General features: G+C 33.0%; 1 protein-coding gene across 2 annotated transcripts in view; it reads right to left on the minus strand.

Annotated features, from left to right (window-relative positions):
• LOC109536953 (neuropeptide CCHamide-1 receptor) overlaps nt 1-14780 on the minus strand; it is a gene marked incomplete in the record, with an annotated part of 72704 nt that overhangs the window by 9053 nt on the left and 48871 nt on the right. For both annotated transcript variants that reach the window (XM_048663935.1, XM_048663934.1), the window contains 1 exon segment: nt 7686-8012. In XM_048663935.1, the coding sequence (XP_048519892.1) occupies nt 7686-7918 (233 nt within the window).

Below are 14780 nucleotides of genomic sequence, written 5' to 3' on the forward strand. Positions count from 1 at the left end.
GTTTTCCGTGTGTTTTTGTTATTGTTTGTGAAGTTGACGGTAATTTTGAAGTTAGTTTGTTCCTGTTCCGTAGTTAAAGTTGTACCGAGTGGAATAAAAGTTGTAAGCTGAAGAAAGAATTTGATACTCGGCCATCCACGGTACAATAATTTTAATTTGATTTTTGAGAACTTTAAAGAACGCTGTATTAAAATATTTTTAGATACATCGCCTTTGCATTAAAAAAAGTTAAATTTTCTCGTTCCAGAGGTAATTTAGCCCATAAACTCCCGGGAGAACTAAGTTTCTGACATCTTGAAGCAAAACAGTAATTTAGCGTAGACCAGTAATGCGTCCAATTTGTTCTCCACCCGGAAGTTTAATAAAGTTCTGCACTTTTCAATAATTAACCGACGCAAAGTAACACAAATTTATATTCGTTGATTGCCAGCAACTTTTAAAACTTGAATACGTTGCGATTTATTGGGCTCAAGCAAAAATTGATTAACTTGAAAAAATGCTTGCCTTTCTAAGGTAAAAGTCCCAGAAAGTCCCATTTTATTCGAACAATGTCGTATTGTAAATGCCATGGAAAACTATCATTAACTTTCTTCACGGCGCTTTCTTTTGTCTGACAGTTTAGCAAACTAAGCGCAAATTATTCGAAAAGTTTCCTAGAAGCGACCTTGCCCAGAAAATAGTTAGTTAACGGATCGTCTACTGTTGGTCAAAACGTAAGAAAATTAACGCATTTGTTTATTGGAACACCCAATTGTGTCAATAATTCGTGGTGAACTTTTAGTTAACTTACGTTAGTAACTAATTGAAAATATTACAAGTGTTGAATTGTGTGTAGTATGTGTTTCAGCCGGAAATCTATTTTCCCGTTGAAAGGTTTCGTGATTCTCTTTCACCTCAGAAGAGCAGATTAACTTTTTGCCCTGCTGTCGAAAGAAAATTGATATTTTGCTAGATTACACTTGATTGATTGTAGTCTGGAGTAATCCATAACATAACTATTTTTTTATGGATGGCTTGTTAGATTCTTTTCGTATTAGCTTCTCCTCGAAGATTATAATCTATATGGTTAGCAACTTTCCTTTTCGTATTGGAAAATGACATGTTATTGATATACCGCATAGAATCTGCTGAGCTATTTTTCTGCTGTAAATACAGCAGTAATAGTATACAGCATAAGCTTGTTTCACATTTTGTACCAAAAAAATCCAGGAATTGTATGGTGGAAGCAAGTACGAGTTGACGTGAAATTACAGTTCAAAATCAATGGATTCAAAGGCAAATATTGACCTGCCAATTAATTGTAAATTTGCGCACCTTCGTATCGAGCAGGAGCTTATAAAGCAATATTTTCGATATGCAAATAGATACGTTCATTATTTCGATTCGGGTACGATTATTAATGTAAATATGAAAATTGAATTCAACTAATTATTATGCGTCTATAGGAATTGGTAGTTGTTGATTGATAATTTTTGTTGTCTTGTGATACTGGTTTTGATTAGAAGAATTAGCCGAAAACGCATCCGTGGATTTTACATTATCAGATATTTATCTTCAGTTCTTAAGGTTTTTTGTATTTCATTTTTTCCAACGTTTTGAAATTCTTTTATCCCCTTTTTCGTTAGAAGAAGAGATTTCTATTTAATTTCATCTCCGTTTTATAATATTTTATATTTGCACTCAAAGCAATTTTGATACCAAAAAGGAATTCAAATCACATGAAAATAAATAAGAGAGTTTATTCTAATAATTAAGTTGTATTAAAAATACCTTTAATTCTATGAAAAATGGAAAATGATACAATTAAAAAACTATCTTGAGCTTCATAAACCGAGAGCGAAGCCGATTTAATAAAAAAAGCTAATTTGGCTGTTTATTTATATTTGAAATAATACACAGCATGAGTTATGGAAACGAACATCACCAGTTTATATCATCATCACAAAAGCGAAATTTACACAAACTGACTGAAGTAAATACACCCAATTTCTCCAGAGATTACATAAATTAGAACGTCTGAAAATTATGCTCCAGCTTTAGAATTTCTGTTTGTATTCAAACTTAAATAATTTTTCCAATACCGCATTTTCATCAAATCTATGCAGATTTTTTGCCATTAATATTGAAAAAGGTCGCTTTGTTTTCTATGAAATAAAACCCGCAAAAAGTACGCAAAGCCTCGGCCACTGGTGTGATATAACATTATTTGAATGAAACATTTATTAAACACGCTGGGCTTATTTGTTTTGGAAATTGCAGTTGAATTCGACTTGTAAATGGTAACGCTACAAATGAGTTTTCCTCTTGAATTATTGTGTTTAAATAACCTTTTAAATGCCAACTAGCTTTTTAGTTTCCTAAAATACTACCAGAATACTTTTTCTATAATACATTCAAAATTATCATATTTAATTCACTTTATTATTTACGCACTAACTACTGAACGTTTAACCCGCATTTGACATAAATAGTAGAGTCTATATTTCAAGCCTTCAATACTGTGTAGTAGAAGTAGAATCTTATAAAAATTATAAAAATTAGCAAACACTCCTTGTATCAATTTTATACAATATCTGGCAGAATCGCTGTCGCCTTCACAATAGAACATTACACTTAACATCATTTTATTGCTTGTATCTACGTGCAAATACACTCGAATCTTGTATTTCATTTCTTCGTTGAAATCTGCGTGCCTTTGAATGGGGTTTTACATATTTGATATCGATATATTTCAGCAGCAAACCTGAAAATGATGTGAGAATTTACATCTTTGGAATATGCCAAGTCAGTTTTAAATCGCAAATTTGCAACTACCATAAACCGCTAAAAATTGTACTGCTTGAGACCGTCAGCATTTGGTTTTAGGGTTTTATTAAATGTCATACAGTTAAAAAGTGTTCTAGTTGCCAAAAGCCTAAGTTGAAGAAGTTCGTTTGCCTGCAGGAGGTTTTTTTCAATCGGAATTGTTCTCTTTTGATGGGATGCAAAAGAGGAAAACGAGCAAAGTTAATTTATGTAAATATATTAATTATATTTCCATCTAGGTTCGTATAATGTTATGCATAGATAGCAAAGGAGTCATAATTGCTCAAAACGCTTTAATCTGCCTAAAATAAATGAAAAAATGGCAATTAAAGAAAATGGGTTCTGTTATTTAAAGTTCTGTTACAATTTGTTCTAATGAAAGCAAAAGCGAAAAAGTCCTTTAGAAAAAATTGAAATTATTTTATTAGTTGAGATTTTACCTCAAAGTCGTACTTATTCGCTGAAGAGAAACGCTCAACTAAAGTGTTTCTAAACATTTTTTCGGATCTCAAGATTCTGTCGTGTCTTCTAAGGAATTCGTTGGATTTCTAGCTCTTTTCCGCTGAAGCTGATTTGAAATTCTAGTCATTTTGAGGGATATTGATTTTTTTGTGAAAATCTACCTTATGAAATTTTTAATCAAAAAGTAAATTTTTACAACCATTTTTTTTCTCATTGGACTGTTTTCGACATAAGAAGCTTCAGAATATACATGTATGAAATTTTGGGTTTATAATAAGTAAAATGTTGTCGGTTAAAGATAGTGACCGCTCAAAAACGGCTTAAAACAGGCAGAAAATATTACTTATTTTGAATCTGAAAGCTCAAACGTGTTTTGTGTGTTTTTTAAGGGCATCGCTGCATTCCTGACTCCTTTCTACTGAAAATGGTGTAGAATTGAAAACATCTTGAAAAACATGATTTTTTTAAGAAAATCGACTTGTATCGATTTGAATTGAAATCGACAATTGAAATTTTCGATCAAAAATAAAGAGTTCACAACGGTGTTTTTTGAGCTCATTGGATTCTTTCCGACCTTAGACGCTTTTTAATATACAAATATGAAGTTCTGTTCTATATGTACATATATGACTTTTCGGTTTTATAATAAGGACAATATCGTCAGTTAACGTTAAAAGTCGTGACCGCTGAAAAACGACTCAAAATGAACAGAAATTGTTGATTATTTCGGATCTGAAGAATCTAGCGTATTTTTTTACGGCGGGTAGCTGCATCCGCTTCTTCATCTTCACTTCTTCACAATTGAATTTATGTAGACTTCAAGCCATTTTGAAAGACTTGAATTTTTTGCGAAGCGAAAATCAACCTCATACCCATATTAAATTTTCGGTCAGGAATTGAAATTTCACAACCGTGTTTCTTGGGCACATTAAATTATTTTCGACCCAAGAAGCTCCTCAATATTTAAATTGAGCTTTTGTTAAGTGTTTCAAAAATCAAATCCATATGAAATTTTTATATTCTGTGAACCTGTAAAAAATGATAACAGAAATATTAAGGTTTCTTCGAAAATGAAATAGTGGTCGACGTCGCTCTTTCCTTGTACTCAAATACATATGTTCCCAAACCTACATATGCCACTTTCTATTCTTTTCTATACTTCCTATTTTAAGTCAATCATCGGAGTGCTGGATATTAAAGCTGAAAATAAATATCTGTTTTACGGGGACGGAAAATTACAAATCCTATAAATGAGTGCCAATATATGGAATAAGTATATCCATTTGTTATCATAATAGTTTTCTTGCTTTGTTTTCGTTTTCAGTACATCATGTATTTATGAAAAAACTGCATCTTTGCACTGACAAAAATAATTTTGAAATACATAAAAAAACTTGATAGATAGGAAGCAAACCAGAAAGGAAACATTTCCCAGTTTTTAAAATAAAAGCCTTCAGTATTTCTCTTATCGTAACTTCTTAGATACGAGTAGCATAGCCATTTTTTGGTTGTGTAAATAATTTCTTTTTAATCACCCAATTTTTTCCATTGCCATTCACACATTTCTTTCTTACAGTTCGCTTTAGCGCAATTTTAAGGAGCACTCCTATTTTTCGGTTTCATTGTTTAATAACCACTTGTTGAATTGTGTTTCGAAAAGCTGATCCATAAATTACCTTTTTGTAGGTTCGATAAAAACCCTTAATTGGCTGATTGTGATGAGGGTATGCAATATGTAGCAGGCCTTTGTCAGCCACAAAATTAAACTGCTAAATATAGAAAATAATAATTTAATATGCACGCAATTTTAATGCAAAACCGTTGACACTTTGTTTGCGTTTTAAACGTGGTTATTGCGCTATTGCGACTATTGCGCTATTTTATTACAGTCACTAGTTGTAGGAATTTTCATCAATGTGCTTGCTGGTAATTATAATGAGTGGTAACAAGTATGGAAATTAATTTATGAAGTGGCGACATGTTATAAGCGTATTTTTGCTGTGGTACGAAACGTTCCTCTTTTCAATTAAATTAGGCGAATTCTTTAAACGCGTGTTATAAATAATGGAAATTGGTTAAATTAGTTTTCTGGTGATTTGACCCAATTTATTTTCGAAACTAACGGGTTTGGACATAATTACTGCTATCATTAGTTGAATATTAAGGCAATGTTTCCAAATCTGTTTCTTTCATTTATCTAGAATTTTATTTTATTTACAAATATTTGCGACAACTTTCAAAAAAACCAAAAGAATAATAGAGAGTTATTAAAAAGAAATAATTAAAATATTCAAAATACAATCGCAATTCTTCAGGATTTGGAAGTAATTCGTAAAACTACAATTTGCCAAACTTTCCTGCAGGTTTTTAGGCATATCAACTAAAACAGCTTTGCAGTAGACGATATTCGTTAAAACTTTTAAAATCTACGACCGATTTGCAGACTTAACAACCAGCCATGTGGATATGCATGTATAATAAGTGGTGCTTGTAAAGTCGTGTAGTTAAAAAATGGTGCACCAGAGCAATATCGATTACGCTTTTTTGTTGTTTTGGGTGTTGCGCTCTAAAAGTGATGAAAAGAAAATAAATCTTTAAAACCACAAAAAAGTTGACACTGCATTTGCACCGCTACTCATCACTTATTGCTACTATTCAGTGGGGATTCGATTCAGTTTCATAAAATGCGTTTATGGATTTTCGTAGAATAATGTTCGAAAACGAAAATGATTTCGTCTGATCTTGTAACTTTTAACTTCTAGATGTAAATTTGTAATGGTAAACTGATCTATTAAATTGTTTTTAGCTCCAGCAGTTTACTTTTTGCTCATTATGCGGGCGTATTTCGTTACTCGACTTTTCAGCAAAGATTGATGGTACAATTTGCAAAATATGTGGAGCAATTTAATATTAACTACGCAAATACAGACAAAAAACGAATGTTTTGGGCTTGAGAATGTCAAGGAAAATTTCAAATCATGTAAGCGAATTATGGCGCTTAAATGAGAATGTTGAACATACTTCATTTTGGTTGGGGACTGTTTTAGATATTTTGGGGTTTCACGTTAACAAAAAAATATTATATGAAATGGTAAACTCTCTAATTCCTTAATTTCTTTTTTCGTCAATTTTATTTATTACAAAAAGAGGAGCAGCAGATCATATTTACATGATTTCTATTTCTACCAAAAGAGGCTGTTTAATTGAATGATCATCACTGGCTATAGCTCTGAGCGAAGCCAGTAGCAAAAAATTAATCACTATGTTATGAAAATTGTAGAAACATTTTTCAACGTTAAATGATTCGAATAAAATTAGGACATTGCGCCCCCCGAAAAGTAGCCAGTTAAAAGAAGGATAAAGGATTGGATTCCGGACAACAATCTCATCTAATCTTGTATGTTTGTCTAACTATAGTTCTCATATGACAAATTTTACATTTCCAGCTTTGTATCAATTCTGATTTAAATCTTCAATACCCGGATATTCGGGTAATTTTCAACGAAGTATTGAGCATAACACTTTGGTCAGATTTTGCATTTCCATTGTATTTACTGATGCGCAGCTTCTTACTTTTATCCCTATATTTTGGTTTTAGTTCATTTTTTTCTGGAAATTAATGAGACACTCTGCAGGCGTTCATGCACATTTGTCCTCCGAAAAGGTTTCCCAATAGTGTTTGAGCCTACAATAAAGAACGTCTCGAAGTTTAAAAATTGTAATCGTTCAAAAACTTTCTAAGTTTATGATCTATCGCGTCTTTCAATTAATTAATAACATTCCTCACAAGAAGTCCTCAAGAATGCAACATTTCTCAGGCTTGAATAAGTCAGATATCGCACGATAAAAATCATTTTTTTAGAATTTTTAGAATCAACAGCTAGCGGTATTGAGGGAGTTTCCATCACCTCATTGCAATACGCGCTTTCTTGTCGAGAAAATGGCGTAGAATTTGAGGCATTTTATTGAGGCTCATAATCATCAAAATCGCATAATTGTTGGCTTAACTCTCCAACATTCTCGTAGCAACTTATGTATAAAAGAATTTAATATTTTGAATAAATTAGCCACTGAACTGTTCAACATAAATATAAATAAAACTGCAGAAGTTCAAACAAAATAATATTCCCCGAGGTACAATTGGATATGAATTAAATTAAGGGCAATTTCCCTTCAGATCGACACTTCCGGACTTTGCTGGTTGGCAATTTTCTCGTTAATTAAGTTTTATCTCTGCACAATAAGTATTCCAGTCAATTTGAGTAAAGGCCAAATATACAATAAATTTACATTGGAATATCGAAAGCAATTTGTTATGCTAATCATTTGCAAAGCTAATTTATAAGCTTCCAATTCTGTTGTCCGCTTTCCAATGCAGTTTGTGAGTTCGAAATGGTAACAATGAAAATTTTACTTACGTGTTAGGAACATTTCTCATGGTCCGGTGTCTCAGGAAAATAATAACCAAAGTTCCGTTTCCCAAACAGCCAACCACAAAAATCAGAAAGAACAGTACCGGCACAAAGTATGTTTCTGGTCGCTGATCGTATGGAATGTAGAAGTCTTCACTGGAATTATAACCCAACATGGAAAAATCTGTTCCATTATCGTAAATGTCACTAGCATTTGAATGCAAATTCATTAAATCCATGATCGTAAGATTGTTTTAATGTGAGAAGAATACGTGAGCCTGATGATTGGTGTAAATCATTTTCAAGTTTCGCTTCCCATTGCCTGAGTCGAACCTGCAAAAGAAACATACAAAACTCAAAAAGAAGTACATATTTGAAATTCTAACGATTTATCGGAGTAACAATGGAATTATCCGTTTTCTGATTGTTTATTCAAAAGGCAAAATTAGGTACAACCCATGGTTGCAACAAGTCGGCCCTGCCGTTAGTCAGAAAAGTGCTTAAATAAATAACGACATTGAATGTTAGCAGCTGGGAAATCCCACAGCGCGAATTTCACTTTACTTTTTTTCTGCAATCCCAAACCTGAATATGTTAAATTAGAGTGGACTAACTGGGGATGTTGCATAATAAATAGTGTAAGAGTTCGTGTGTGCATAGGACCAGTTAGGTGCCACGGTTCATCAAAAATTATTTTTACATCGATCCGATTTATGGGGAATGTTGAGGAAAAAATTAAAAGAAATCCATTACCAGGATTTTTCCACCGACTATCTATTTGAGCAACCTGCAAAGCAGCAAAATCCTGCTTGTGGGCGTCAAGTGTTAAGTTAATAAAATGACTGCAGCGGAAAATCGCTTAAGAGCAAGGCCGAAGTGGCTTTGATGCGTTACAGGATTAAATGCTTAGTATCATATAAGTGAGCTACTGTGTTCTAAGTGGTCTCATAACTAGTTCTCCTAGCAATAGACTGCTAACTATTTTTTTAATTGCCCGATTTGTTTAATCTACAGTTCGGAGCGCCCAGATGAAAGTTTTACAATTGCGATCAAGTTGTAATGTAAGTAGGGTTTTTAAGATTGAAATTTAAAATAAATCAGCTGAAATTATGCCTTGAAATTGATTCAATTTATCTGGCAAACTATAATTAGAAGAAATTTGAAAATTGAACCGTGTGCCGAAGACATTGGGAGCAAGCGATCTAAAATATTTCTAAAATGRCCACACTTCCGATCAAACCGGATGTAAGTATCAACTGGCTTATTTTAAATGGAACACCCTATATATTACTACGTTTACATATTATATATTACATCCTATACCTAAGTCTAACCGTTTTTGATATATTTAAAATTTTATGAGAAAAATGACAATTTCAGCCACTCAAATAATTATTCAGTTTTTCTACAGGGTGTTCCAAAAGTAATGGCACAAAACAAAATGGCGGATTCCTGGGGTGAAAATATGGTGATTTAACACAACTTACTTTAGTCCAAAAGTTGACGGTTGCCGACATACAGAGCGCAGTTACATTTTAATTTCAGTTTTTCGTTATTCCACTTTTTATTTAATATTTTTATTAAATTTTGTATACGGGGTTTTGAGCATCCGAAAACCAAATGTCCCATCAGATTTTGATCAACTTGTAGAAAAAGCAACTTGCGGCGATATGTGGGAAAAAAAATGGTTTTAGCTACTTAGTCAGCAAGTATTCTGGCCTTAAAACTGGCTTTGTCTAATCGCCTATTAATTTTGCACAAAAAAGGTATTCTTAATTGATGTCCCAACAAGCCTCTGTTTCCGAGATATTTGCGATGAAACTGCAAAATGCAGAATTGTGAGGACATTTTACAATGCATGTCAAGTAGTATGACGCAGCGACACGGATTTACTTGGTGTCTGTCAAAGTGACACTAGTGCCACTACATACTTAAGTTTTGATTTAAATTAGTTAAAATGCCAAGGCATAATTTTTTAGTCTATCAAAATGTTAGTGGAGGCCAAACTGCGTTACTTAGAATTATATTCCAATAGGAGGCAACCGAATTTCAAGTTATTCGGAGACATCTACCGTCCGTTGGGGGAAACTTTAGGACCAAAGTTAATATCTTGAGACGTCCGGAAATTTTAACTCCAGATCGAGAGGAAGACGTTCTGGTTCGTGTTGGAGAAAATCCAGAAATAAGCACAAGACGATTGGAAACTGCAACTGGCGTAAGCAAGTCTTCAGTTCATARGATTTTGCAGCAAGAAAATCTCCATCCTTGCCATTTTACGCCGGTACAGATTTTATTAGAGAACGATTTTGCTAGAGCCGTCAATAATTATTTAAACCAACATGTTACAAATCGGTGGATATGTCGTGGAAGTTCTTGGGCTTGGCCGGCGCGAACTCCAGACTTTAACCTATTAGATTTTTGTGTTTGGGGTTATTTAAAATCATTAGTGTACGATCAAGCGATAGGCACCCGAGATGAGTTGATAAATAAAATAATGAATGCCGCCGAATGATTTCGAAATAAAAATAAGTTTTCTTAAATTAGACAATTCGTCAATAAACGCAAATGTATTGAATTTAACAGGGGACATTTTGAGCAATTGCGGTAGAAAATGAATGTTTTATTGGTAGTGATTAAGATAAAAAGATCCTACTGTTAAAGAATGATGTTTAGTAAATATTTTTTCACTTAGATACTTATTGTGGCTTATTTTCTGAAAATACTGCATTTTGCGGTGTAATCGCAAATATCTTGGAAACAGAGGCTTGTTTGGACATCGACTAAGAATACCTTTTTTGGACCAAAGGCGATTAGATACAAGCAACTTAGAAGTCAGAATACCGGGTGACCAAAAAGTTGAAACAATGTTTTTGCCCAGATATCGCCGTAAGTGGTTTTTTCTACAAGTTGATCAAAATCTGACGACACAATTGGATTTATTATGCTCAAAAACCCCTGTATACCAAATTTCGTTAAAATATGCGTCTCCGTTCAAAGTAGAATATCGAAAAACTGAAACTAAAATGTAACTTTGACGCCCTGTATCTCGGCAACCGTCAACTTTCGGATCAAGGTAAGTTGTGTTAAATCATCCTATTTTCAGCCCAGGAATCCACCATTTTAATTTTTCCCTGTATAAGGGAATGTATACTACTTGCTTTGAGTCACATTTCTGGCTGAAGAAGACTTACTGTAATGGAATTTTGATAACATTTTGAAAACTATTATTACAAAGTGTTAAAAAAATAAGTTTTAAAATGACGTTGACAAAATCGCCCTAAATCAATTTTTTCAAATGGAAACACCTATTTTTTATAATTTTATCTTATTCAGTATTATAAATAAGGCCAAGTTTTGTATAAAGTTGTCTATTCCAAACTTGTTTAGTTGTCCAAATATTGTCAATTTAATGTTTTTATATGACTAATTTGCCCTCGTTTCATGTACGTCCTGCCAATCTTAGTTGCCATGACGAAAGTGGCCATTTGTAATACAATCAAATGCCAAAAGAATTCTGACAGATGTCACTTACTTTTTGAAAATAATTAATAATCATGCCCGGACGCTTAAATTATACAAACAAATATTATTTAAAGTTACTTATTATTCATGGAGAATGTGATAAAGTTTTATCAAGAACATGTGACTCATTTGACATTCGATATCCACAAAAACCGAAGCCTTCATGCTGTAATGTTAAATAAATTATAGAAAATTTCAAGAATTTTGAATACGACTAAATAACAGTGCATGTTCAATTTATAAGGGCAACCAGAAAAATTAGAGACCCCTAGACTTAAAAAAACCTGGTTTTTGTTCTTGATATAATAATAATTAATAATATATAAACGGTTCTTGATATAACTTTATCACATTCTCCATAAATAATAAATGAGTTTAAATAATCTTCGTTTGTATAATTTAAGCGTCTGGGCATAAAAAAAATAATTTCCGAAAGGTAACTGACAGCTGTCAGCATTATTGCGGCTTTTGATTGTATTAAAAATGGGCATTTTTATTATGGCAACTAAGATTGGCAGGATTTAAAATGAGATGAGGGCCAAATAGCCATATAAAATCATTAAATTGACAATATTTGGAAAACTAAACAATTTTGGAATAGAGAACTTTATACAAACTTACCCTTATTTATAATACTGAATAAGACAAAATTATAAAAAAGGGGGGTTTCCATTCCAAAACATTGATTTAAGGCAATTTTATCAACTTCATTTTGAAACTTATTTTTTTAACACTTTGTATTAGTCGTTATCAAAATGTTGTAGAAATTCCATTAAAGTAAGTCTTTTTCAGCAAGAAATGCGACTCAAACTAAGTAACACGTACGAAAAATAAAAATTATTCGAGTGGTTGCAACTGTAATTTTTTACATAAAATTTCAAATATATCAAAAACGGTTAGAATGCAATAACAGGAAGAGATAATGTAGAAGACGCATGGGAACAAATAAAAAACAGCGTAAAGAACAGTGCTAAGAAAGCCTTAGGAGAAAGGACAATAAACATAAATAAAAGAAACAATAAGCCATAATTCAGCCCGGAAGTAAAGGAATTAGCAAAAGGGAAAAATAACGCTTGCATAAGGTACATCAGCAACAGATCACGAGAAGAATATCGAGTTTACAAGAGGGAAAGAAACAGAGCAATTGCTCATTAATTGATGCGATTAAACCACTCAAAAGGACATACTGGGAAAGGTTCTCGGTGGAAATCTATACGGGGGCCAGAGGAAGATCCGTGACACGCTACGAAAGAGAAAAAGCCAGTCAATGAAGACATAGTAATAAATGCAATAGACCAAGAAACATGGGCAACATATTTTGAAAACCTATATGATAACAATAGCAAAAAACAGCGATGATACAGAAATGGAAAATTGATCATCTCCAGACCATCCAGAGGAAAGCATAACACTTGAGAAGTACAAACGACCATACAGAGATTAAAGAAAAAAAATCTCCAGGCACTGACAGCATTCCAAATGAATTACTAAAGTTTAAAAAAATTTGAAGATAATTAGTAAAGTTATTCGGGAAAAATTAGAACAAAGTGGAATAATACCCAATGAATGGAGAATCCGCATAACAATGCCGATATACAAAAAGGTCCCAAAATGGGATCCGAAAAACTCGAAGGGCATAACGTTATTAAGTAGTGTAATAAAATTGCTAACGAAAATATTAGTAGATAAAATAACTGATAAAGTAGGAATCTCCGAAGATCAGCAAGGCTCAAATAGATCAACGATAGAAGCAATATTTATATTCCGCCAATTGATAGAGGAATCCAATCAATTCAATAACCCAATGTACACATGCTTAGTAGATCTAAAGGAAGCATTTGACAATGTACAGCTTAAGGATTCAATCGACCGACTGAACCAAAAAGATGTTAATAAGTGCCGCATAAACCTAATAAAGCAGCTTAACATAAGCAATGAAACAATGATAAGAACAGAATGTGGTCTAACAAGAGAACTTAAAGACACATCCGTCATTATACAGGGAGATAGCCTTAGCCCATGCCTTTATAACATCATAATGAACCAAATAATTGAAAGTGTGAACGAAGTTGATGGCAGAAAGCGAGGATGACCGGCAACACCTTCTCTACCGATTCAACCTAACAGCAAAGAGGCTTAATATGCAGATTTTGATCGAAAAAAAAACAATATATGGTAATATCCAAAGATCCGATTCGATGTAAGTTAGTGGTGAGTGAGCGCATTATACATCAGGTGATGAATTCCAACTATCTGGGGGTACAGGTATCGAGCAGCAGAAGTACAGTGAATGAGGTGGACAGCCAGATCAGAAAAGCCGTTAGAGTATCAGGGTGTTTGCAAGATATAATTTGGAAGAACAAATATATGACCACAGAGAGCAAGACACGAATGTACAAGACCTGCGTCAGCTCGATAATCACCTACGCCGCCGAGGCAAGAGGTGAAATGTCTGTTACTAAAAGGAAAATGAGAACAGCGGAGATGAAAACCATAAGAACAATAAAAGGGATTATTGATATGGATATTGCATGACAGAATACGCAACGAGAACACCAGAAGAGAACTGGAAGTGCAGGACGTTGTCAGATGGGTGAGAAAGAGACATCGGAGTTGGAGAGATCACATAGAACGAATGAGTCCAGATCGAATTGCAAAGTGGGCCAAAACACAAAAACCAGAAACAAGGCGCCCAGCTGGCAAGCCCTCAAAACGCTGCTGGTATGAAACCTGAAGCTGATTGACGGGACTTTGCCCTTTTACACGAAGAAGAAGTAGAATAAGAAGAAATAATTTTCAACAATCTCCAATTCAAAAGTGTGAATGTCTTGAAATAATATTTGTTTTGCTGTTTTGATCTTTATAGTTTGAGATTCTTTAACTAAATAGTGTTTGCTTCTTATTTTGAGTTTCTGTATTTTATTTTCTACGAATGTATTGAAATAAAAGTTAACGTTTTATTTCTGTTACTTATAAGATTCAAGCACGTTCTGTCGATGTAAGCACATGCAATTTTCTTCCATAGAGAAATCAAGGACTGTATGAGTTAAATTGGACATAAATGTGCCTGAAGTAAAAATTAAGCAAAATCGTTTGATAATTTACAATGTATATTTTTAATTATCATTCGCTCAATCAAATTGTTTGTAAGCATTGCTAATACACTTGAATTATCTTTAATATTGCATAACCCTTTTTAATTTATAACCTTATATATGTTCCTCTGTCATTTTCCTAACAGGTTAAAAAAATTTAATTGATTATACAACGATAAATTTGAATATGTTTGAATTTATGAAATTCTGTACTTCGAATGGATGAAATGGGAATTTTAATTTGGAAATTCAGTCCCCTATAAATGCGCATTTTTCTGCAATTGAATACTAATAAATGCATCAAGTTTTGAATTTTTTATTACTGCTCATATTTTAAATAAGTCGATTATGAGTTGAAATTTTGACAGATTCTTTGCATAAATTATATGTTTTACAAACTTCTTTTTGGGTATTTCGCCTCAAAAATGTTTGTCTTTAAAAAAGACAGAATTTCCTCACGTCTTTTATTACAGATTGATAAATA

The sequence above is a fragment of the Dendroctonus ponderosae genome, unplaced genomic scaffold (genome assembly GCF_020466585.1).
Source record: "Dendroctonus ponderosae isolate FM_Combo_2020 unplaced genomic scaffold, Dpon_F_20191213v2 Dpon_F_20191213_2, whole genome shotgun sequence".
Classification (NCBI taxonomy): Eukaryota; Metazoa; Arthropoda; class Insecta; order Coleoptera; family Curculionidae; genus Dendroctonus; species Dendroctonus ponderosae.